At 45.8% G+C, this 23,920-nt stretch overlaps 1 protein-coding gene across 2 annotated transcripts in view; it reads left to right on the plus strand.

Annotated features, from left to right (window-relative positions):
• Positions 1-23,920, plus strand: part of ABTB3 (ankyrin repeat and BTB domain containing 3) — a 339,420-nt gene that overhangs the window by 257,017 nt on the left and 58,483 nt on the right. For both annotated transcript variants that reach the window (XM_055394094.2, XM_055394096.2), the window contains exon 5: positions 23,091-23,256. In XM_055394094.2, coding sequence (XP_055250069.1) covers positions 23,091-23,256 — 166 coding nt within the window. The remainder of the gene's footprint in view (positions 1-23,090; positions 23,257-23,920) is intronic.

A 23,920-nucleotide genomic window follows, 5' to 3' on the forward strand; every position in this document is an offset into this window, starting at 1 on the left:
AGATAAGTTCCATCAACTAGACTAAATTCAGTCCATGATATGATCAGCCAGTTGTTTGTTTGTTTTGAGTATCTATTTTTCAGTCTGGGCAATATATAGATACATGTATGCATATATTTTCCAATCACATTTAGTGTGATGTGAAGTAGGAATTATTGTCTCCAGTTTTCAAGGGATGGGATCAAAGAAGTTTTGTTCATTTAGAGAGTCAACAATAGGTACTAGACACCTGCCTTGCCCTAAGTCTTCACAGTGTGCCATCCCAAACAAATTCCACAAGGCAGACTTTATTGTCCCATTTTACAGATAGGAACACTGAGGCTAATTGCAGTTATGGGACTTGTCCAAAATCACACAGCTACTGTAAGGCAGATGAGGTGTAAGATGAAGGACTTTGCAAGTTGACTTGTCTCTCTGCTGTCCCAGATGTTCATCTTCGAAATTGCTAGGCAGGCTCCTAGTTCTGAATCATTTGGAGCTTAACATACTGCTGTAAGTAATCAGTCTTAGAAACAGTGTGGGTAGTTTGGTATTCTAACCGATGCGGGAACTTGGGACGTGGTGTTGGCAGCTGGAGTGTCAGTGACTATTAGAACATATAATTACTACCAGCCGACCAAAGTTTCCTGGTGGGAGGCAGCCTGGGCACCAGCCGGAACAGAGCAAGCAGAGTCAAGGATCCCCAGGTCTGACGCTAGTGCTGCATTGGTTTTCACAGTGACCTTGGTCAGTCCTGTGAGAGCTCTCCTTTTGTCTTTATTCTGCTGCAGTAAAGCCTCACCGTGGCAATAGAGTTTATACCAAAAGAACACCATTTAACGCAGCTGCAGGTTGCAAACCGACACGTGTGACCCATTTATTCTTCCTTAATTAAAGTATCAGATCATCTTTCTTTTCTTTTTCCTGTCCTTTGGGAAATGGGAGGGAAGTAAGAATAAAGGAAAGGACAAATAAATAATACCTCCTGGCAGCATTTGTACATTTTCTTATTAGGCTTTGTACATTTTCCTATTAATAATTGGTCTTGAAACATTTCAGAAACACGAACAGTAAATGCTGCTATTTTCCCCCACATTTGTAAGAGGCAGTTCTGCTCCAGAGTGAGGCCGTGTTAAAATAATGTAGGAAAGGGTGTTCTCAAATCCTTTCTTGGCTGATAAATGACACTGACCAACAGCAGCTGGAGGTTGTTGGAACCATGAGCTCCCTCCAGGAAATGGCTAATCTTTTTGCAAGTGTTTCTTAAATCCAAACCAGACTTTGAGCTGTACAGAGGAGTAAGTTTGGGGATGGTAAGATGCTAAGGGTATCAGACTAGGACATTACAAGATAGGAACGGTAAGGCTAGTTGTGGATACAGAGCTTGTCCAAGGTCACGCGTTGTGTTCTTTGTTTTTCTGTTACATTTTTCAAGCTCCTAAGGCCAAGCCCCACACTAGATGCTCTCATCTGGATCTGCTGCTTTCTAACAGGTCACCTTGGGCAGGTCACTCTGCCCATCTCACAGGACCAGGTTCATCCCCGGTAAAGATGGGAGTGACGACTGCTTCTTGGGATGGGGAACTTCACTAAGAGGTCACATATGAATTTAACAAATTTTACCACTGCTTGGTCCACCCCTCCTAACACTTCTTAGGTCTCTTGGGCACACTTTGAGGTTAATTTGTTGTTCATTGTTCAGTCACCAAGCCTTGGCTGACTCTGCTACTCCATGAACTGCAGCACACCAGGCCTCCCTGTTCCTCACCGTCTCTTGGAGTTTGCCCAAGATTAATAGGTTAATAGGTGTTGTTATTTGTCTAGTTTAGGTCAAACTAGGTTCTAAGACAGACTGTTTCCCTGAGACACCTGAACTGAAATTCTGTTGCCTGACAGCTGGAAGTTCGGTTTCGTTTACCAAACATGTATAGGGTGCTGATGGCCCGCCAGAACCTGGGTGGGATCCAGGGACATCAAGTCAGGGAAAACCCAGCTGCTGCCCATCACATAGGAAGCAGGCCTGGTGCTGCTGGTGCTGCTGGAGCTGCTGGTCCTTGTTCCCATAAGCTTCTGTGGCCCTTTAAGAAGAGGATCACCCGGTTGAGGAGAATTCCGGCCCTTAGTGTCAGAAGGAAAGATGCTCTCCACCCACTCCTTCCCCAGCCTTGTGGAGCCAGGTCTTTTCTGGGCTCAGAGGAGACTGAAGTGGTGCTGGGGAGATGCCTACAATAAGCAAGAGCAAACTGATCAGCAAGATAATCTCACAGAGTCTGAATACAAAGAAAGTGAAGCAGAGTGTGGGGGAGAAGGTACTGAGGAGGGAGGGATGGAGCACCTCGGGGCCTTGGAGAGGACGGGACAGCCTCAGGCTCCTGCTGTCAGAGTACGTGGTATCCTGGCCAGAAACTTCTGGAGAAAACTGCGGGTGGGGGGGTGACATCTAGAGCCACAACTATGCCAGCCATTTCCCTTGGTCAAGTCCGCATGGGCCCCTGAATTCAGACCTGGGTCTCCCTGTTCTCTCCCTCGGATCACCTGCAGAGGCCAAGCACCTGGATCCTGCACGGGCCTCTGTGGGGCCCTGCAAGGCCCCCCAGCCTCTCAGAGTGGAAACTGCTCTCTCCTCTCTTCTCGAGTGCCCTTGTCCTTGCCACTCCTCGGCCACTTCAGCTGGGCCGGCTTAAAAGTGCAGGCACGGGATGCCAGTTCCTTCACCTCCAGCGAAATGAAACTGAAACTGCCCTCTGGGCCCAGAGATGACCCTGTGGGAGCTGCTGCCACTCCTGCCTGGCGTCAGTGCATTAGTGCCTCCTGCAAGATGGGAAGCTGCCCTCTGCCTGCTCCCAGGAGGGGTGCTTTGGGGCATGACTGTCCTCCCCTTTCGGTGTCAGGGAGGAGCCACAGAGCAGGTCCAGGAGCAGAGCTGGCAAGGCGCCCTGCACTCAGCAGGCCCAAACCAGGCCCCACTGTGTGCCTGGCTTACTGTGAGTTAGACTAGGAGTGGGTGGGCAAAGAGGTCAAGAAATTATGGAAAAATCTGGCAAATGCTCTACCATAAGGCAGTGAAGATCTGTGTCTGAGAGCTTGAAATGCAAGAGGTACCATTTGATGTGAATCCTGAGAATAAGCAGATTTATTAGATAGAGACGGTGAAGCTACGAGAGGAAGGGAGAGGGTAGTAGAAAAAATAAGTCCACACAGAGGGAACCACATATACAAAGGCCAAGGTGGGAATGTGTGTTGGAGGAAACATAAGGAATTGAAACTAAGAACACAGGTCCTGGAACACAGGTTCCAGCAGTGCTCTGAGCATCTCCTATAGACCAGACCCTGGACCAGATGTTGGATACCACAGAGAAATCTTGGCTAAACTCAGCCCAGGGAGGGTCTTCTTTGCCACACCAAAGAACGTTGATAGCATATTAAAAAGCAGAGACATTACTTTGCCAACCAAGGTCCGTCTAGTCAAGGCTATGGTTTTTCCCATGGTCATGTATGGATGTGAGAGTTGGACTGTGAAGAAAGCTGATTGCCGAAGAATTGATGCTTTTGAACTGTGGTGCTGGAGAAGACTCTTGAGAGTCCCTTGGACTGCAAGGAGATCCAACCAGTCCATTCTAAAGGAGATCAATCCTGGGTGTTCATTGGAGGGACTGATGCTAAAGCTGAAACTCCAATACTTTGGCCACCACATGCGTCGAGTTGACTCACTGGAAAAGAGTCTGATGCTAGGAGGGATTGGGGGTGGGAGGAGACGGGGACAACAGAGAATGAGATGGCTGGATGGCATCACCGACTCTGTGGACATGAGTTTGAGTGAACTCCGGGAGTTGGTGATGGACAGGAAGGCCTGGCGTGCTGTGATTCATGGGGTCGCAAAGAGTCGGACACGACTAAGCGACTGAACTGAACTGAACTGTGGAAGGTCAGAGCCATCCCAGATGGTTAAGGATGAGAATGACAACAGAGATGTGTTTTAGAGAGAGAGGCTGGTGGCAGGAAAGATGGGCTGAGGCAGGAAGGGGCCTGGAATGAAGACACTCTTACAGGGATCCAGGTGAGAGATGCTGACAGCTGGACTGATGCAGAAGCAGCGGGTATGGAGAGATGGGGAAAGACGCTAGAGAAGATAAGACTTAGGGACACATGTAGGTGGTGAGAGACTGTGCACTGTTAGAAACGGCCCTGGTGTGCTGTGGACAGAGGGGCCTGGGGTTAGTGTGGGTACCAAGTTCCAATTTGGAAGATGAAGGAGTTCTGAAGGTGGTTGGTAGTGGTGGTTGCATGACAATGTGAATTACTTGATGCCACAGAACTGTACACTTAAAATGTTAAAAATAGGGACTTCCATGACAGTCCAGTGGTTAAGACTCTGCGTTTCTGGTGCAAGGGGTACAGGTTCAATCACTGGTTAGGGAACTAAGATCCCACATACTGTGTGGCATAAAAAAATATTTTAATATTAAAATTGTCAGTTTTTCTGTTACATATACTTATTGCAATTTTTGAAATTAGTCCTGATGTGTTATCAAGTGAAAAAAACCATAGAGAATAGTGTGTGAGGTGTCACCCTGTGTGAAATACATAACTGAGTATTTTCTATATCCATGTTTAGCTTGTCTCTGGAAGAGTATACAAGAAACCAATAATCAGCCAAGGAAGGGAATTAGAAAACTGGGTGTATTCATTTTCTTGGAGAAGGCAATGGCACCCCACTCCAGTACTCTTGCCTGGAAAATCCCATGGACGGAGGAGCCTGGTAGGCTGCAGTCCGTGAGGTCGCTAAGAGTCGGACACGGCTGAGCGACTTCACTTTCACTTTTCACTTTCCACTTTCATGCATTGGAGAAGGAAACGGCAACCCACTCCAGTGTTCTTGCCTGGAGAATCCCAGGGACGGGGGAGCCTGGTGGGCTATAGTCCATGGGGTCACAAGGACATGACTTAGTGACTAAACAACAATGACCTCATCTAACTTGACTGTGTCTGCAAAGACGCTATTTCTAAATAAAGTTACCTTCACTTCATAGTTGTGGGTTAGGGTGCTTAGGACTTCAGCATATCTCTGGGGGGTGGGGGGAGACCTAATTCAGCCCATCATATGGGGGAGCCAGAAATGGGAGGGAACTTTACTCCACTGTTGTACGTGGTAGCATGTGCATGTGGTAACTCTTTCCCTCCAAAAACTTTTATAGTAGAGTTTGACTCAGGTTTCTGGGGAGTGTGTAGCTAAGGATGCTATTAACAAATACAGGACACAGACAATGTCAGAGAAGTAACAGTGGGTTCAGTTTTGAAAATGTTGAGTGCCAGATGCAGCCCACTTGGTTGTCCATGGAAATGAGAGAGTCTGTGTCAGGCTCCTCCATCAGAGGAAGCTTGCCAGGAAATTAAGCGCTCATGTTGTCATCTAATTAGAGAAGGAGCCAAACAGAGTGGCTCGGAGTGCAGGCCTGTAGCTGGACTGCCTGGGTTCAAATCCTGTCTTGACTACTTACTCTCTGTGTGACCTTAGGCAAGTTTACACTTCTCTGGGCTTCAATTTCTGTATCTATTTTCTAGGAACCATAATATTCCCACTCTTTATCAGAAGAATTAAGTAAAATGATATAATTACACCATTTAACACCATGTAGGAAGTAAACTGGGTTTCCCTGGTGGCTCAGCAGTAAAGAATCTGCCTGCAATGCAGGAGACATGGGAGACACGGTTCAATTCCTGGGTCCGGAAGATTCCATGGAGAAGGAAATTGCAACCCACTCCAGTATTCTTGCTGGGAAAATCCCATGGACAGAGGAGCCCGGTGGGTTACAGTCCATAGAATTGCAACAAGTCAGACACGGCTGAGTGACTGAGCACACACAGCAGGTAAATCATGTAGCATACTCATGTCACAGAAGATGCACATTAAATATTAGTGAATATCCTTGCTCCCCTACTGGGGACCAAGGAGGTCAGCTTCTCCCGACTGCCAAAAACAGTACCTCCACTTCCTCTAAGAGAGACGAGGAATAAATATCTTGAAGTGATGTGCTAGTGTGCCAACAAGAGATGTGGTTTGTAGCCCAAGCTAAAGGCAGGTGTGTCTTGGCCCTTCTTCTCTGGTGGCTCAGCACCCCCTCCAGGTGCAGGAAGAAAATTGATTGGGGCTGACTGGCTTGGGGGCCACTGTCCCCACCTCAGTGATTTCCAAGTTCCTCGGGATACTCAGGTTTTATACTTTCTCTGAAGTGTGAGATTTTTGAAGACCATCATTGGATGGTTTCCTGGAACTTTAACCAAAGCGGTTGATTGTCCATTACCAGCTGTATTTACAACCTTAGATGAAGTCACTAGCAGGAAACGACAACAGAAAGGAAGACGTATAGACAACGAATATGGCCCTTCATTGATCGGGTCTTGTCCCAAGTGGGCAGAGGTTAGGGAAGGGAGGCATAGAATATTCCAGAAGAAAGAGAGCTCAGCCTTTATCTCAAACAGTAGCTTCTTTCTCTCTTTACGGCTGGATCAGAAATCTGTTTCCTTGATTGCGGGGCCTGACACAGAACATGGCACATAGTTGGAGCCCAGTAAATACTTGTTGAATTAATTAATTGATACAAAGGGCTGTTACCAAGTGTGTTGCTGATACTAGATGTGACAGACAAGACTTTTCCTATCTAATTCAGATGCAAAATGGCTTCAACATGGAGACAGTGGTAGGCAGGTGAGATTCAGGCAGGGAACTCAGAAGAAAGGTCTTAACTGAGATGCTTTGGGGAGGCACACTGGCAGACTGGTGGCCATGGAAGCCATGGGTGGGCCTGAAGCCCAGGAAAAGGACCAATGAAGAGGCATCATCACGAGACAGAAGACAAGGGCTCCCAGGTCTGAGAAAAGCCTGAAGAAAGTGAGGTAGCAGATGTAGGAAACTGAGATGGGGAGGGGTTGCCAGCATCCAAGACTATCCACAGGCAGAGAAGATGCAGACCAAAAGGAGGCGACTTGGCTTGGCAGTGCGGAAGACACCAGTGCCCATAGCAGCAGTTTCAACAGCCCAGTGTGGGCAGAAACCAGATTGCAACAGCAGACAGTTTGCCAACACTTGGAATTTGTTCTGAGCTTCCGAAGTGTTGCAAGTAAAACAAACACATTTGGTGCTTACAGAAAGGCAGAAAACTAAATCTTAAATGGTATTTGGGGCTCACTTCCAACTGGGGCTTCAGATTCAGTCCGTAAGTTTGAGAGTATGTAGTTTGCCACATGGGATTTGACTTCCTGGGAACAGGGTTTTTTTCGGGGGGAGGGGGTCCCCTCTTGAGTCTGTTAAATTTCTGTCCAAGATGCTTATTTTCTCATCTGCGAGCAAACCTCCCAAACTCTAGGTGAAAATGTTAGTTACACAGAAGTGTTAACTTCCCTTAGCAATGAGCCAGTCAACCAGTACTTACCATACAACCATATCCTTATACAAGGTCCTTCATATAAGGTCATGACAATGGTGCTCTGGGTAACGATGAAGGAGCAGGTCCCATCCTTCAGAAAGTTTGTAGTCAACCCAGCAATTAGAGCATATGTGCCATTTTTCCAAAATGAACTTGTCTTTTACAAGCTCATGAAATCACCCTGTGACAGATGAAGAACCACCAGACGGGGTGATTTCCAAAGTCTTTTCTAGATCTGTGGGTTATTCAGTTTTGTGGTCTGATGTTCTGTGTGTAAATGGTGTGACACTTTTCCCCATGGGGGAAACTGAGGTGCGCAGAGGGTGAAAGAATGAGCGGAGCTTCAGCTCACATCTCCAGTATTGCACAGGATGACAGAGGGTGCTTCTCTCATTGTTCAGTCTCCCCTGTCTGCATGCAAGACTTTATTTTCCTCTTCACACCTGAGGGAACTGGGGCTCCAGGAGGCTGGGAAATCTGGCAACTGTCACATGTAGAAAGAGCCTCATCTTGGATTAGAACCAGGCCTGTCTGACTCCAAAGCCCAAGTTCTCTCCAGTAAAACAGTAACTTCGAAAACAAATATCTTATATTAATGCATGTATGTGGAATCTAAAAAAATGGTATAGGTGATCTTTGCAAACCAGAAATAGAGACACAGAGAAAAAATGTATGGACACCAAGGGAGGAAGGGAGGGTTTGATGAACTGGGAGATCGAGGTTGATATACATACACTATTGATATTAATTATAAAACAGATAACTAACGAGAACCTACTGCATAGCTCAGGGAACTCTATCCAGTGCCCTGTGGTGACCTAAATGGGGAGGAAATCCAAAAAAGGGGGGATATATGTATATGTTTAGCTGATTCACTTTGCTATACAGCAGAAACTAATACAACATTGTAAGGCAACTATACTCCCATAAAAGTTAATTTTTAAAGTGACTTCAGTCAGAGAATCAGCATTGGGAAATGGGAAACAAACTTTTGAACGAGGCACACTGGTTCATCTTGGAAGGATCAGCCTCCAGCCTTAGTTCTCCTTAGAAATTTTTATGCCTGCCAGTCTCTTGTGTCAATCTACACGGTCAGTATCATCCAAGGCCAAAGATCCTTGTGAATAATTAACATCAAAATAGTCCAAGAAATGTATGAAAAGAGGCTCAACCTTACTAGTAACCCTGGAAATGCAATCTGAAACCACACCCTACTATGTATTTCATTCCCATTAGACTGGAAAATTTACCTCATGCGACGAGTTGACTCACTGGAAAAGACTCTGATGCTGGGAAAGGTTGGGGGCGGGAGGAGAAGGGGATGACGGAGAATGAGATGGCTGGATGGCATCACCGACTCTGTGGACATGAGTTTGAATGTACTCCGGGAGTTGGTGATGGACAGGGAGGCCTGGCGTGCTGTGATTCATGGGGTCGCGGAGAGTCGGACACGACTGAGCGACTGAACTGAACTGAGCTGATAGAAGAGCATGGACTCTTAAACAGCACCAGAGGGGACTCTGAATCCACTTTCAAGTAAACTTGAAAACACATAATGCTACTCCTAGGTCTGTACCCTGGAGAAACTCCCCTGTGTACAAAGATGTTCACAGATGCAGTGTTTGTAATAACAAAATTCAGAAAAGAGAAAGGAACAAGCTTTCTACTGGAGAACAGATGAATAAATGCTGTTATGTTCATTCACTGGAATGCCAACTAGCAAAGAAAATAAATGAACTAGAGCTACATGTTATTATATAAATCTCAGAGACAATATTGTGCAAAAAAGCAACTTGAGGCAGGATTTGGGTTTAATGCTAACATTTACATAAAGCCTACCAACATGCGAAATAGTCTATATATTAGTAGGAATTCATAAAATAGTAAAAGTGTATATATATAAAGCAAGATAGCTATGATAAATGTCAAATGCAGGGGAGGTGGTAATCTCAGGAGGGTAGAAGAGATGATGGAATCAAGATAGGTGTACAGAGGTCTTTGTATTTACAATGCTTTATTTTTCCAGTTGGGTTGGGTAGTGGACATGTTGGGGTCATTGTACTACTATATATTTTATGTATGTCTAAAATGACCCACTAACAGTAAAAGTTACTTAGCCAGTGTTTGCAACAGCACATTCAAAGACTGGTCCTGGGATACTAATAAGTATTATTTTAAAATTTGAAGTGGTTCAATAAATATGGAAGACACTGGATTAAATAAAATTTAGCAAGCTTTTTTAAAAAATTCTGTCTTTAACATCCCATGTTTCTTGTCAATCCCCAAAAGAAGGTCGTCCTATTAAATTATTTTACCACAGATCAGGAGTCAGTAAGCTAGAGCTGCCTGCCACCTATTTTTGTATAAGAAGTTGTAGGGGGGAATAGGCCTACCCATTTGTTTAGCATTGTTTATGACTGCTTTCACTACCAAGGCAGAGCTGAGTATTTGTGGCAGAGACCAAATGGCCCATGAAGCCTAAAATATTTACTCTTTGGCCCTTTACAGAAAAAAATGTGCAGATCTGGAGACTTACTTCCCTGGCAGTCTAGTGCTTAAGACTCCATGCTTCCACTGCAGAGGGCACAGTTTTGATCCCTGGTCAGAGAACTAAGATCCTGTATGCCACATGTCATGGCCAAAAAATAGAGAAAAAAAAATGTTTTCAATGTGCAGATCTGTTTATGGGATTGGTATTACTAGGAATTAACTTGGGATTGAAACAATAGAACTTTGCCCTTTACATCTCAGGATGGTTCATTTATTTGTGAAATTTTTTATAAAGGAGACTATCCATTCTTTCTGGAATTCCTTAGAAGGTGGTGTTTCATCTTTGATCTTCAGCACACAGTGCAATAGCCACTATATGTTAGTGCTTCATTGAATTGATTTAAAGATCCATTTGTGGAGTGGATTAATTAGGATATAGATTCATTAGCTGTAACATACATAGGAAATGCTTGTGGCTTGGATAAGATAGGAGCTTAACATTTTCCTCATCTAACAATCAAGGCTTGGGCAGTCTGGGGTGTTATGGCAGCTCCAGGTCAGAGACCCAGGCACCCTCCCTCTTGTTGCTCTGTGATCCCTTAGTTGATACCTTTCTCTGCATAGCCCATCATGGCTGACCCCACCTACCAGGGCTATGGCTGTCCGGTGGGAAGAGGGAATGTAGGATAGGGCCTGCTCCAGAGATTGCACACATCACTTCCCCTCACTCCCTATTGGTCAGCGCTTAGCTGCAAGGGAACCTGGAAAGTGTAGTCTTTATCTGGGCAGCCATGTGCCCTGCTAAAAATTCAGGTTCTACAATTCATAAACAAGGTAAAGGATTCTGGAGGACAGCAATGAGTCTCTGCCTCCAAAAAAAAGATACATTAAGGGCTTGCCAAAATCAAGAGTGACTCCTTTCTGGAAGGAAAGGCCTTATTTTCAACTCTTAAGCCATGAGTGGGAGGAAGGCTTAAGAGGGAGGGAGTATATAAGGAATCTGTCCGCAATGCAGGAAACCTGGGTCTGATCCCTGGGTTGAGAAGATCCCCTGGAAAGGGGAATGGCAACCTGCTCCAGTATTCTTGCCTGGAGAATTCCATGGACAGAGGAGCTTGGCAGACTATAGTCCATAGGGTGGCAAAGAGTCAGGATATGACTGAGTGGCTAACACTTTCACTTTTTTATTTTCATGGCTGATTCACAGTTGTTGTACAGCAGAAGCCAACACGGTATTGTAAAGAAATTACCCTCCAAATAATAGAATAAAATAAGCCATGATGCCAGAGCAAGAGACATGTAATTACGGTTCATTATTTTCTATTCAAAGTAACATGACAACATGTTCAGATATGAGCACACCAGTTTGGTTTACCTACACCTGGTGTTTGAGATGTCTTTTTTCGCATATTTGAACAGACTTAGAATTTCTATTTTGGCAAAGTGGGTTTTGCCACTAATTGAGCATTTACTTCTAAGGAGGAGAAAGTTTTCAGGCCCCTTGCTACATCTCAAAAGGCAGAAAAGATTGTCTTGGAGGAGGACATGAAATCACACTTGTTACATTATACACGACAGGTTTAATGAGCTGGCTCTTTTCTGTTCTTCAGTAGCAGCATTAAACAGCAAGTGGGCACAACTTTTGGACAAAGATTTCTCCGAACTTTGCAAGCATTACGTGTTCCATTTGCTGCAATCATATAATTTTTTCCTCAGAAAGGTGCACAGAGATCTCAGTGTGACTTACTTCAGCACAAAACAGTCTCAATTTGTTCATCTTTTTGCTACCCAAAAGAAAAGGTAAAAACTCCTCATTGAGGGGACTTGAAGGCTCTGAAAAGGAATTTGGCTTCCTTGGGAAAATGTGTTGAGGAGGGGGCCTGGGGGCCTCTATCCAAGTGAGGCCTACAGTTCTCTGATTTGCCATTTCACGATTCATTTCTGAAGGCACCATTTTATTGTCACGCTTACAGAATCCTGTAATGAGAACTGCCTGATTCATGAGATGATGCAAAAAAAATTGTATTTCCCTCCACCAGGGTTTCTTAGCCTCAGCACTGTTAACATCTTGGGCTGAATCACTGTTGTGGCGTCATCCTGTATATTGTAGGATGTTTAGTGGCATCTTTCACTTCTGCTTGCTAGATGCCAGTAGCACCTTCCTAGTTGTGACAGCCAAAAATGTCTCCAGACATTGCCAGATGTCCCCGGGAGACAAAATCACCCTTGTTTGAGATACCTGCAACACCTAAAGATATCCATAGGAAGACTTGCTAAATGACCTTAGAAGACATGAATTCTGCTCCTAGATACATCTAGTGTGAAAGTGGAAGCGTTTGTCGTTTAGTCGTGTCTGACTCTCTGCGACCCCATGGACCCCGCCAAGCTCCTCTGTCCATGGGATTTCGCAGGCAAGAATACTGGAGTGGGTTGCCATTCCCTTCTCCAAGCAATCTCCCTATGACTCCTAGAAACTAATGAAATCTTCTCAGGCTTCCAGTTTCCTTAGGAAGATAAGGTATTGAGCTGAGTGCTGTCCTTTAGCACTGACTTCCTGGGATTCTGCAGGTCAGAAGCTATAACCTTGGGTCTAGAATTTGACTTGAAGAAAAGAACAGTTTGGAGGGGAGAATTTTCAGTGAGGGACACAGCACGCATGCAGGCAAGAAAGAGGTAGGGAAATGTGTGTATGGAGTGGGAAGCAGGCCTTGTGGCTGGAACAGTGAGAAGGAAGAAATGATTGGGAGGTGGGGAACTTTCCAGAGTTGAATTTGAATTTGAAGCCTGTGATTAGGAATTTAGATTTCTTTGGCACCCAACCCAGGACTTGGCATCTAGTAGGTACCCAGGCAGCATTTGAATAGAATCAAAAGAACATGGGAGGCCTTTGGTAGCACAGAGAGACAGGGAGTATGGTGGTAAGAGCAGGGCTCCAGTAACAGCCTGCCCGGTTCTGCTTACTACTCAGGTTCTGTGACTTGGGACAATTTTCTTAGCCTCTCTGTGCTGCAGTTTCTTCTTCTGAGCAACAAAGATAAATTTTCTAGGGTTAAAGTAAGGATTAGAAAAGTTCATATGTGTGAATGAGTATATTTGTGGATTTCTGCATGCACATATATATGTGTGTTTATGTATATAATGGGGTTTCTCTGGCGGCTCAATGGTAAAGAATCTGCCTGCAAGGCAGGAGACTCAGGTTCGATCCCTGGGTCAGGAAGATTCCCTGGAGGAGGAAATGGCAACCTGCTCCAGTATTCTTGCCTGAAAAATCCCATGGATCCCGGAGGGATGCCATCCATGGGATCACAAAGAGTCAGACATGACTGAGCACATACACACATATGCATGTAAGAAAATATGTATATTGAAAGCATATATATAATAAAATATATATATTAAAATTAGAACAATTCCTTGTATACAATAAGTACTATATGAGTTTGTTATTATTATATCACTATTATTATTTGAAAACCAATAAAATGTTTTTAGTATGCCTGGCACACTGCTTGAAATGTAATAGGTGATTGGAATGAATTAACCAAGATTTTGTAAAATATTGGCTTCTTCATATCCATCTATGATACTAGAATTTATTCCATACCAACCTTCCCTAGTCCATAGTCCAAACTCAAACATCCCAGAACCAGGCAAGGAACACCAATAAGTGGACCCAACTGGAAGGGAGACAAGAACGAGGCATGTATATGCCCCACATCAAAGTTTTACAGCTGTTTTCAAACCTTGTGCTGGTCAGCAACATGGGTGTTAGGAATACACTGACCTATAGTTTGCCCTCTTCTCCTAGGCCTGGCATCTCTCCTTCCTTCCTAAAATTCCCTTCCAGGCAGAGATGGAGGGTGGCTTTCCTTGTGGCTCTTTGAGAACCACTGGGCTGTTTTTGAATAAAAGTGTAAACTGGCAAATTCTTGGGCTTGTTTCCTCCCAGGTTGGCCTCATCCAGTGCCCAGTAAGCTGGAAAACTAGACGCATTTCTCTCCCAGGAGACCCTCTTGGCTGCAGTAATAAGTATTTGCATGAAAGAAAAGCAAAAACTGAGAATTAAAATGTCAGGATGGAGTCAGGGAGAAAAGCTGTTGCCCAGTAAATAGTGGTGTATGAGCACCAGAAAACACATCAAAAACTCAAAGAATGTCCATGCTTGGAGGCACCCAAGAGCTTGACTAGCTCAACACCCCCATTTTATACACAAGGAAACTGAAGCTGTCAGTGGGGGCAAGGGAAGACCTGCCTTGGGACTGGAGGATTGTTCAGTTGGAGGATGGGGAAGGGGGACTGGGATTCCAGATGGCCTGATTAAATCCCTAGAAAGAGGACCTGCAATTATAACATAATAGTGTCGTATTAAGTATGCATTCCATGTATTGGGCAATTACAGTCACACACTGTGCTGAGCGGTTCAAAAGTATCATCTCCTTTAATCCTCCTTGCAGATAGAGACAGTGAGTACTATTGCTGTCACGCCTGCTTTGCTGACAGTGTAATAGAGGCTGAGGGAGGTTAAGCTCCCCACCCCCGGTAGCAAGGAAGAAGCCAGACAGGGATGTGGAGTCTAGTGCTGGGCCCTGGGCTCCGCCTCCTGCGTTGTTGCAGAGGTTTGGTATCAGACGCTCATACTTGGGCCTCAGTTTCCTTGCCAGTATTATGGGAATAATAATAGCAACAGTTCCTTCAAGGAGAGAATCCTTTGAAGTGGTGGGAACTGAGTACTTCGCACAGCACCTGGTACATAATGAGCATGCGGGAAGGGTAATTTCTTTTTACTTATCACTGATGAGGAGGTCATGGTTGTGAGAAATGTGTAGGCCTTTGAGGGTACAGGTCCCAGGGTTATCAGGAGTCCCTTTGGAAACCCAGTGGTTGCCAGCACATCACTAAGAACTGGGCAGTGTAAGACTAGTCAGTAGGACCAACTTTGGATCCAGACTGCTTGAGTTCAAACCCTGACTCCTCCTTGTTAGCTGTGTGACAATGAACAAGCTAATTAACCACTCTGTGCCTAATTTTCCTCATCTGTAAGACAGGTTCATGGTAACAATAATGCCTTTCTCATAGGGTTTACTGAGGTTTCCCAAGTGGCTCAGACGGTAAAGAGTCTGCCTGCAGTGCGGGAGACCCGGATTTGATCCCTGGGTTGGGAAGACCCCCTGGAGAAGGAAATGGCAAGCCACTCAGTATTCTTGCCTGGAAAATCCCATGGACGGAAGAATCTGGCAGGCTATAGTCCACGGGGTCACAAAGAGTCAGACATGACTAAGCGACTTCAATCATAGGGTTATCATGAGAGTTAAACAAGTGAATATTTGTAAAAAATTTATGATATGCCTGGTCCATGGTCGTTGCTTTCTAAGTCTTTGTTAGATGAGTAAAGCATGTAATGTTAGTGTCCCTATTTTACTCAGGAGAAACACAAAGGAGATTAAGTCACTTGTGCAGCGTTACAGTGAGTGAGGGCAGAGCCAAGCGGTAAACCCAGGCAGTCTGGCTTCTGAGCCCACAGCCTAGGGAACTTAGCAGCGTTCCACTGGAGCTCAGGGAACCTGGAAGCTGCTGGTTACCTTCTAGCACCCACAGGGTCCGGATTGGTCCTAGGGATGGAGGAGGTGAAGGGGTCTGGGAGTCTGGCTGGGTAGGCCCACCACATCCTGAGAGGCTCTGCCTTTTCTTGCTATTGAACTGTTCCAGAAATTGTGCTTTCATCAAATGTGACTCCCATCCCTCCTCCCTCCCCAGCCGCTGTCATCACTTCCAGTTTGCTTGCAGAAGCACACAGGACGGGAATGGCAGCCTTTCTTGGGGCAGGTTTCCCCCCTAGGAAAAGGGCTGCCTTTATTCTGGTAGAGTTTGTTAGATACAGTGTCTCATGTGAGGCCTTAAGAAGTGCTATTCCTAAAATGTTCTTTAGTCTCCATGTCTGTGAATCTGCTTCTTTGAAATATAGTGTGTTTTCTATAGTCTGCACCTTGCTTTGTGATTTGTAATGATTATGAGATCTCTCACATTTAATGTGAGCTGTGTGCTAAGCTCTGTTCTCTTCCACACACTGTACATGGGTTATCTCATTTAATCCCCACCCAAAATCCTACAAGGAATGTATTATTACTAAAAACTCATTTTACAGATGAGAAAACTGAACAACACATAGGTTAAATAACTTGCCCCATGATCAAGTAACTGCTAAATAGTAGAGCTGGGAAAAAACAGCGGTCATGCTCAGAACCTCTATGCTAACGTTAAAATTAATAAATGAATAAAATGTGTCTGAGGCTTCACCAGCTTGAATTTGTCAGTTGGAGTGCATCAAGGGGAAAAAAAAAAAGATATCAGCGGAATATATCAGCTTTCGCTTCAATACCGCCTCCTTCCCAGAGGAGAAAAGGCAATGCAATTAACTGCAGGCCTCCTGGAAAACATCTTTCTGAAGTCATGTTCCTGAAGTAGTGGGAAATACTGACCCAGTCTCTTGGGGCCGGGGCCCTTGAGAAATCAGAGAAATTGACCACCTTGGTAGCTGACCTCTTACTTAAACTGATCAGATTTTGTATGGCATCACTGAAAGTCACTCAAAGGGAAAACCACAGGGTTGATTACCTTCTGGTAAAGCCCCAGGCGACTGGCTTAGTAGACTTCTGCATAAATAAATCCTGCACGTGGACAGGCATGCACATTTGTCCAGGCCACAGCAGGACCTGCTGGTCCTTCTAGGACCAATCCCTCAGAGACTTTCCAGAAAGAGTAAATGGAGCTCTGAGTCGTGTGTACAGGAATGCTGCAGGAATTAAGATTTTGCAGAGTTAAATTTTCTAACAAACCCAGTTGAACAGAAAGTCATGTTTTCATAGACCTTTATGGCAATTGTTTCTTACCTGCTTCAGTTTGCCTGCCTGCATGGGCTAGGAGAATTCAGTAACCAAAACAATTACTTATTTTGCATGACCAAGGGATTCTTGATGAACAGGCAGTTCCTGGGGTCAGTTCTGAAGAACAAACGGTGGTTCATGCATGGATCACCCATCAGTTAGTGCCATGAGGCTTCAGGCATTGTTGGGGATACAACAGATAACAGGATAGATGTGGTCCTGCCCTCAGGAAGTTGACCTGCTCACGGGGGAATGGATAGTTAGGGAGTTTGGGATGGATAGGTACACACTGCTGTATTTAAAATGGATAACCAACAAGGACCTACTGTGTAGTACAGGGAACTCTGCTCAATGTTATGTGGAAGCCCAGATGAGAGAGGAATTTGAGGGAGAATGGTGGTGGTGGTGGCGATTTAGTCACTAAGTTGTGTCCAACTCTGAGACCCCATAGACTGTAGCCCACCAGGCTCCTCTGTCCATGAGATTTTCCAGGCAAGAATACTGGAGTGGGCTGCCATTTCCTTCTTCAGGGGATCTTCCCCAGCCTGAGTCTCCTGCATTGCAGGGGGAGTCTTTACCAACTGAACCACCAGGGAAGCCCTTGGGAAAGAACAGATATATGTATATGTATGACTGGGTCCCTTTGCTGTCCACCTGAAACTATCACAACTTTGTTAATCAGCTATTGTTGTTGTTTAGTCACTGAGTCATGTTCAACTCTTTTGCGACCCCCATGGACTGTAGCCCACCAGGCTCCTCTGTCCATTGAATTTCCCAGGCAAGAATACTGGAGTGGGTTGCCATTTCCTTCTCCAGGGCATCTTTCTGAGCCGAGGATGGAACCTGTGTCCATCCTTAGATGAACATCCCTAGATGTTTTTACCCCTAAGCCACCAGGAAAGTCCTTAGCATCTATTCTCCATTATAAAATAAAAAGTGTGCCAGGGACTCTTCTGGTGGTCCAGTGGTTAAGACTCCACCTTCTAATGTAGGGGGCATGGGTTTGATCTCTGGTCAGAAGATCCCACGTGCCGCACGAGGTAGCCAAAAAAATTAATTTAAAAAGTGTGCCCCCCAAAAAAAGCTTTTTTAAAAATGAAAAAGTAAATCAATAAAATAGTCAGAGGCTGTGAAAGGTGCTAACAAGGAGACAGATGAAACTGGTCTGGAGCTGAGGTGTATAAAGATAGGAGAGAAATTTACCTTCCTTTAGATGGTCAGTGAAGACATCCTTTGGACAGGACATCCAGGCTCACACTTGAGGAGCAAGAAGGATCCAGGCCTGCAAAGAGCCAGGGGAAGGGCATTCTAGCGAGAGGGAACTACACAAGTAATGTCCTTGAGGTGGGAAGGACCTTGGCCAGTTGAAGGGACAGAAGAGAGAGACAAGTTGCTAGTGAGAGTGAAGGCAGAAGGAAAGTGTTGGAGAGCAGGTCAAGTACCCCGTAGCCTGGCAGGCCATGCATGGGGAGCTGGAGTCTATTTTCAGTACATGGGAAGGCATTGAAAGATGTTAAGCAGAGGCCGAACGTGATCCTTTAGACATTTTTTAATTAATTTTTTGGCCCTACCCTGCAGCTTGTGGGATCTTAGTTCCCTAGTCAGGGATTGAACCCATGCCCTTGATAATGAAAGTGCCAGAATCCTAACCACTGGCCCTCCAAGGAATTGCCCCATAGATGTTTTAAGCTCACTCTCAACTTGGTTCAGATAAAGAGAAGGATGAAAGTGCTTTTGTGTGTGTGTGACAAACTAAATCACATGGAAAACTTTTACTAAAATATTTCAAAAGACAACTTTCCAATATATAAAAACCTAAATAACTGTCCCTTTCCAATCCTCCATGCTAATGACCCAAGCCAAAGCTCTGTCATATTCTGAGCCTGAAAGATAAATTCTTAAGTCTATGCTTGTTGCTCAACAGTCCTTGTTTGTCAGCAACTGTCTAGAATATCACAGACCTGAGATTTTAAAATATGCCCAGACCTGAAAAGACTCTGTCTTACAAGCACTTTCATGGAACTGAAGTTACAACCTCTAAGCAAGAGATGCTGGTGTTTAGAACCAGGGTATGAGCGATGGAGGTGGAAAGAAGTGAGCGGATCTGGGGTTTGAGATTTGAGTGGCAGCATTAACAGCTGATGGAATGGATATGAGAATGAGAGGAGGTTCTAGCCAGAGCGCCTGGGTGGGCAATGGTGCCTTTTATGGAGGTGGGATAACAGGAGGATGAGGATGGAGAGTGGGTGTGGACAAATGTTCATACAAAGTTCCATTTGGGACATGCTCAGTTTGAGGGTCTGAAAGCCACTGAAGCTATTTGGTCCAGTAGGCAGTTGTATGTGTGAGCATGCCAGCAGACAGAGAAGTGCCAGCGTCGGGCTGAGGGCTCAGATCAGCCTGGTCAAATCCCGACTTGTCACTTACCAGCTCTATGACTTGGGCAGTTTCCTCATCTCTGGAACAGCGCCCCCAAAAGTACCTACATTGTCATGCTGGTTATGTGAGTTACTACATGGAAAGAGCTTAGATTTCAATAGTATGTATTCAATAAATGTTGGCTCCCTGTAATAACAATTATCATCATCATCATCTTAGCAACAGTAATTTTCTTGCCATTTCTCTCTTTCTAATTAAAATCAAGGACCTCTGTAGCTGGTAAACACTTCTAATATTCCTGGAATTATTGCTTTACCAGTCTGGGAGCTCCATGAACATGGCATGGTGTCTGTGTCTTTCCATAAGCTCCCCTCCTGGTGCCCACTCACAGGACGCACCTCAGTAACCTTCATCCAGTCACATGGAATTTAGCTTGATTCCAAAAAAAAAAAAAAGACGCTTATTTAAGCGAGTCAATCAGGCTTTGAGGAGAGCAGAAGGGCCTAGATACAGACAGGAGAGGAAATTGCAAATTCAGTGATGGTGACAATTCACAGCATCTTTGCTCCCCAAGATTTCACAAAGCAACCTCTTCCAGAGTTAGACAGTGGTCTGTTACAGGAAAGGTTTTCCTTACCATTAGTCAGATCAGATGCCCCTTCCCTGAGATATGCACATACATCCCCCTTGGGCTCCAGACACCTCAGTATAGCACCTGCAGGCCCCACCTCTCCCTTTCTGGAAGCTTCTGTGATGTGTGTCCCAGGAACTAGCCCTCTTCTCTCTGTCCTGTTCATTTTGCCCAAAGCGTCTGCCTTAATCAATGTGTGGGGAACATGTGTCCCTTAGATAAAGCCCACTGCCACACCAAGCATCACCCCTCCCTCTGTCTACATTTCGGTGGGGTCCATGATCTCATTTCCTGTTCTTTTCAAGTCACGGCACATGGCTCTACCCTTGCCCAGATTTCTTTTTCAAGTTCACTTTGCTCAGTATTTGCAAGAGTATTTTTATTTGCTGAATCTGGTCATGTTAGCTGTAAGAATCCCAGGTCCAAATTCCCATGAACTGGACCAAGACACCCTAGCACACAGCCCCATTCTGCGCCCTAGAATTTCTCATCGTGGGTGCTGATGCCATGGCCTAAAGCCAGACTGGCATCTTCAGCCCTCCCCCACCCACACCTGGGGAGCTCTCGGGCTTCTCTGGAACGTCTTCCAACCAGGGTGGTCTTGGCTCCCCCACCTGCCATGAAAAAGTCTTAATCTTGGAGTCCAGAGTCTGGGTCCAAGTCCAATACCTTTCTTAGTCCTTCCCAGGGCTCTTGTACAAATAGGCCCTTGGAGGCCTGGCATGACGCCCAGTCCCTGAGGCCTGTGTGCAGATTAGACCCCAGTCAATACCTAGCTTCCTTTCTCTGGATTCCATCTTCACTGCATCAGCTCCCTCTGGTGGCCAGAAGCAAACTCCTAGTATCCTCCAAGAGCCCTACCATCACCTATGCTGCTGCTGCTAAGTCACTTCAGTCGTGTCCGACTCTGTGTGACCCCATAGACGGAAGCCCACCAGGCTCCCCCGTCCCTGGGATTCTCCAGGCAAGAACACTGGAGTGGGTTGCCATTTCCTTCTCCAATGTGTGAAAGTGAAAAGTGAAAGTGAAGTCGCTCAGCCGTGTCCGACCCTTAGCGACCCCATGGACTGCAGCCTACCAGGCTCCTCCATCCATGGGATTTTATGACTGAGTTCCTATTTCAGGACAGCCTTCCTCCAAGGTTCCTTTGCCAGCTGAAATGAGTGATAGATCAGGAACCTGGTGAAAGGTCAAGGGCACACCCATCTCACTCGATTCTTAAGACTCCCTCTGCTCTTCATCCCCCAGGTTCTTTCCCCCAGGTCCTAGCCCTACTGAGGAGCTTTAGTGCCATAAACTCTCAGAACAATACTTCCTCTCATTTCCCCCAAGAATAGAAATGAATGTTCTCTGGTAAACTTAACCATTCCTCTTGCCACAAAGTAGGTTAGTTAGAGGCAGGACTAGAACCAGGAATTCTGAACCCCTGGCTCCTTTCCTGAGTATCCGCCCCCAGAATCTGCAAGGAGCAGGAATACGAAGGGGTCCGTGCCAGTGCTGGCTCCCGCTGATGCAGGGCGTGGAATTCACCAGCCTCGGAACAAGGGCCATCATCTGAGAAATGGGTGCCTGCTCACAGAGAAGACAAAACCCTTGTCCTCTGCTCCTCCCAGCCTGAACTCAGGCTTTGTCACTTCCTGCTTGAGCAGTGACTTCTTTCCATCCAGCTGGTTCTTTTAGCACTAACACACTATCCACATCTCTAGGGCCAGCTCCCGTCAAATTCACCTTCCACTCTCTCCCAGAGTTGGCCCTCCAACCATATCACTCCCGTGCCTGCTTAGAAACCTTCAGTGGCTCTTAAGGACAGTCTTAGGATTAAAGTGCCCCTCCCTCAGCTCCTGACCCTCTGCCTGAAAGTTTATGCCTCAGAAACACTAAAGCCTCCAGTTAGCTCCTGTAGCCCACATTTCATGTCCACACCTTTACTCAGACTAGCCCTGCTCCAGCTTCTCCTGTACTCTGTCCTAATTTAAGACACAGCTCAGTGTGCACCTCCCCCAGGAAGCCTTGCTGGATCCCCTCGGTTCTGTTGGGTGCACATCTCTGATCACCTGTCACTGCAGTTGCCACGAGGCACCCCCGTGACCCGGGCCTGTGCCCTCTGCCCTTCCGGACCTTCTGCACCTCTTGCAGACAGGCACTCAGTAAATGCTTGGTCATTTGATTTGATAATTCACCATGAGAAGAAGGTGACATCCTTTACAAGTAGAATTTGTACCCCTTTTTGAATCCCTGATTCTCCTCCCTGCACTTCCCTAACCCGGCTCCCTGTGCCTCACTGACTCGATTACTTTCTGATGCATGTTGCCACTAGAACTCTTATTTCTTCTTGCCGGATCTTTGCCATGCTTCCACTTTGGAAGTAGAGACTCCAGGCCTTCTGTGTCCCTTCAGCTAACATTTTTAACACCTCCACATACTGCGTGCTGTCTGGACTGGATGCAGAGACTTGTTTGACAGGGTCTCTGCTCTCAAAAGTCCCCAGCCTGGAGGAGAATTTAGACAAGGAAAGAGGCAAATAGTATGAGCTGTGATGAGGGGACAGGGTGACACAGTAGGTACCCAGGCCAGCTCTCTACAGACTGCCCTGGGTTCGCATCCCAGTTCCACTGCTTGTCGGCTATGTAGCCTTGGGTGAGTCCCGTATCTGTTTCCCATGGTTAAAGGTACGAGTCATGATAGTGCTTACCTTTTGGGGTTATGTGGGTTAAATGAGTTAAATGAATTAACTCATGTAAAGACTATACCAGAGAGCCTAGCCCAGAGTACACAATCAGTAAATATTAGCCATGATTATTCTTAGCTCTGGAGAAGGAAATGACAATCCACTCCAGTGTTCTTGCCTGGAGAATCCCAGGGACGGCGGAGCCTGGTGGGCTGCCATCTATGGGGTTGCACAGGGTTGGACACGACTGAAGTGACTTAGCAGCAGCAGCATTCTTAGCTCAGTATGCTGTGGGAGTGGAGGACAGACAAGGCTAAGCATCAGTTACAAAGGAGGAAGGATCAAGAGATATCCGTATTCTAACTGGAGCCTGTGTGTGTGTGCTAAGTCGCTTCATTGTGTCTGACTTTTTGCAACCCCATCGACGGTAGCCCACCAGGCTCTTCTGTCCATGGGTTTCTCCAGGCAAGAATACAGGAGTGAGTTGCCATGCCCTTATCCAGGAACTGGAGCCTAGAAACGAGCAATTGACATGAACAGCAAATGAAAAGTCTCCTTGGTGCTTTCTAACTCTGCTCTCAAAGGACCAGGCCCTGGTGAAGCCACTGCACCCAACTGACCCTCTCTTCCTTCCTTAGGGCTGATGACTGCTTTTGTGCTTCTCGGAAGCTGGACGCAGTGGCCATCGAAGCCAAGTTTAAGCAGGACCTGGGTTTCCGGATGCTGAACTGTGGGCGGACGGACCTGGTGAAGCAGGCAGTGTCTCTCCTGGGGCCTGACGGGATCAACACCATGAGCGAACAGGTACGGGCCCTCCTGATGTCTGAGTAGCCACCCCTGCCTCCACCATATGCCCCTCTCTAGGGCAAGAGGGAAACAGCAGGCACTGAATAGAGGCTCCCTCTACTGGTGATGAAGGGTGATTTTTTTTTGTTGTTGTTATTGGTTTTTTCCCCTTAGTTTTTATTTTTTAAGTTTTTAAATATCTTATAAAATTATCCTTGTTCATCTTTATAGAAGTTTCACGTGATCATTGCAGCTGAAATGGAAAATAGAGAAAAATAGACTTATTCCAGAAAGGAAATAATGCCATCATCCAAATAACTATCATTTATATTTAGCATGTGTCCTTCAAGTCCTTTTTCCGGCATGGTTAAAATTAGTTCTCTGCCAGCCTTTTAGTGCATCATGGAACTAATCCAAGCAGATTTTCACCAAACTTTCAGGATATGTTTAAGATACACAAAAGTCATTCTGAAGGACCCTAGGAGATGCCTCAGAATTAGTCAACCATCTCCCAAACCCCTAAAAGTGAGGTCCAGAGAGCTTGTGTGTCTATTGGGGAGATGTCCCCATGTGGGTGAAGATGTCACACGTGGAGAAAACAAACAGCAACTTTCAATGTTAGCCCCAGATGGAAAATCACAAGACAGATGGAGCTGTTTCTCACATGAGCAGCTCACGCAGC

Source organism: Moschus berezovskii, chromosome 6 (genome assembly GCF_049115385.1).
Source record: "Moschus berezovskii isolate FMDL1 chromosome 6, NW_MosBer_1.0, whole genome shotgun sequence".
Taxonomy (NCBI): domain Eukaryota; kingdom Metazoa; phylum Chordata; class Mammalia; order Artiodactyla; family Moschidae; genus Moschus; species Moschus berezovskii.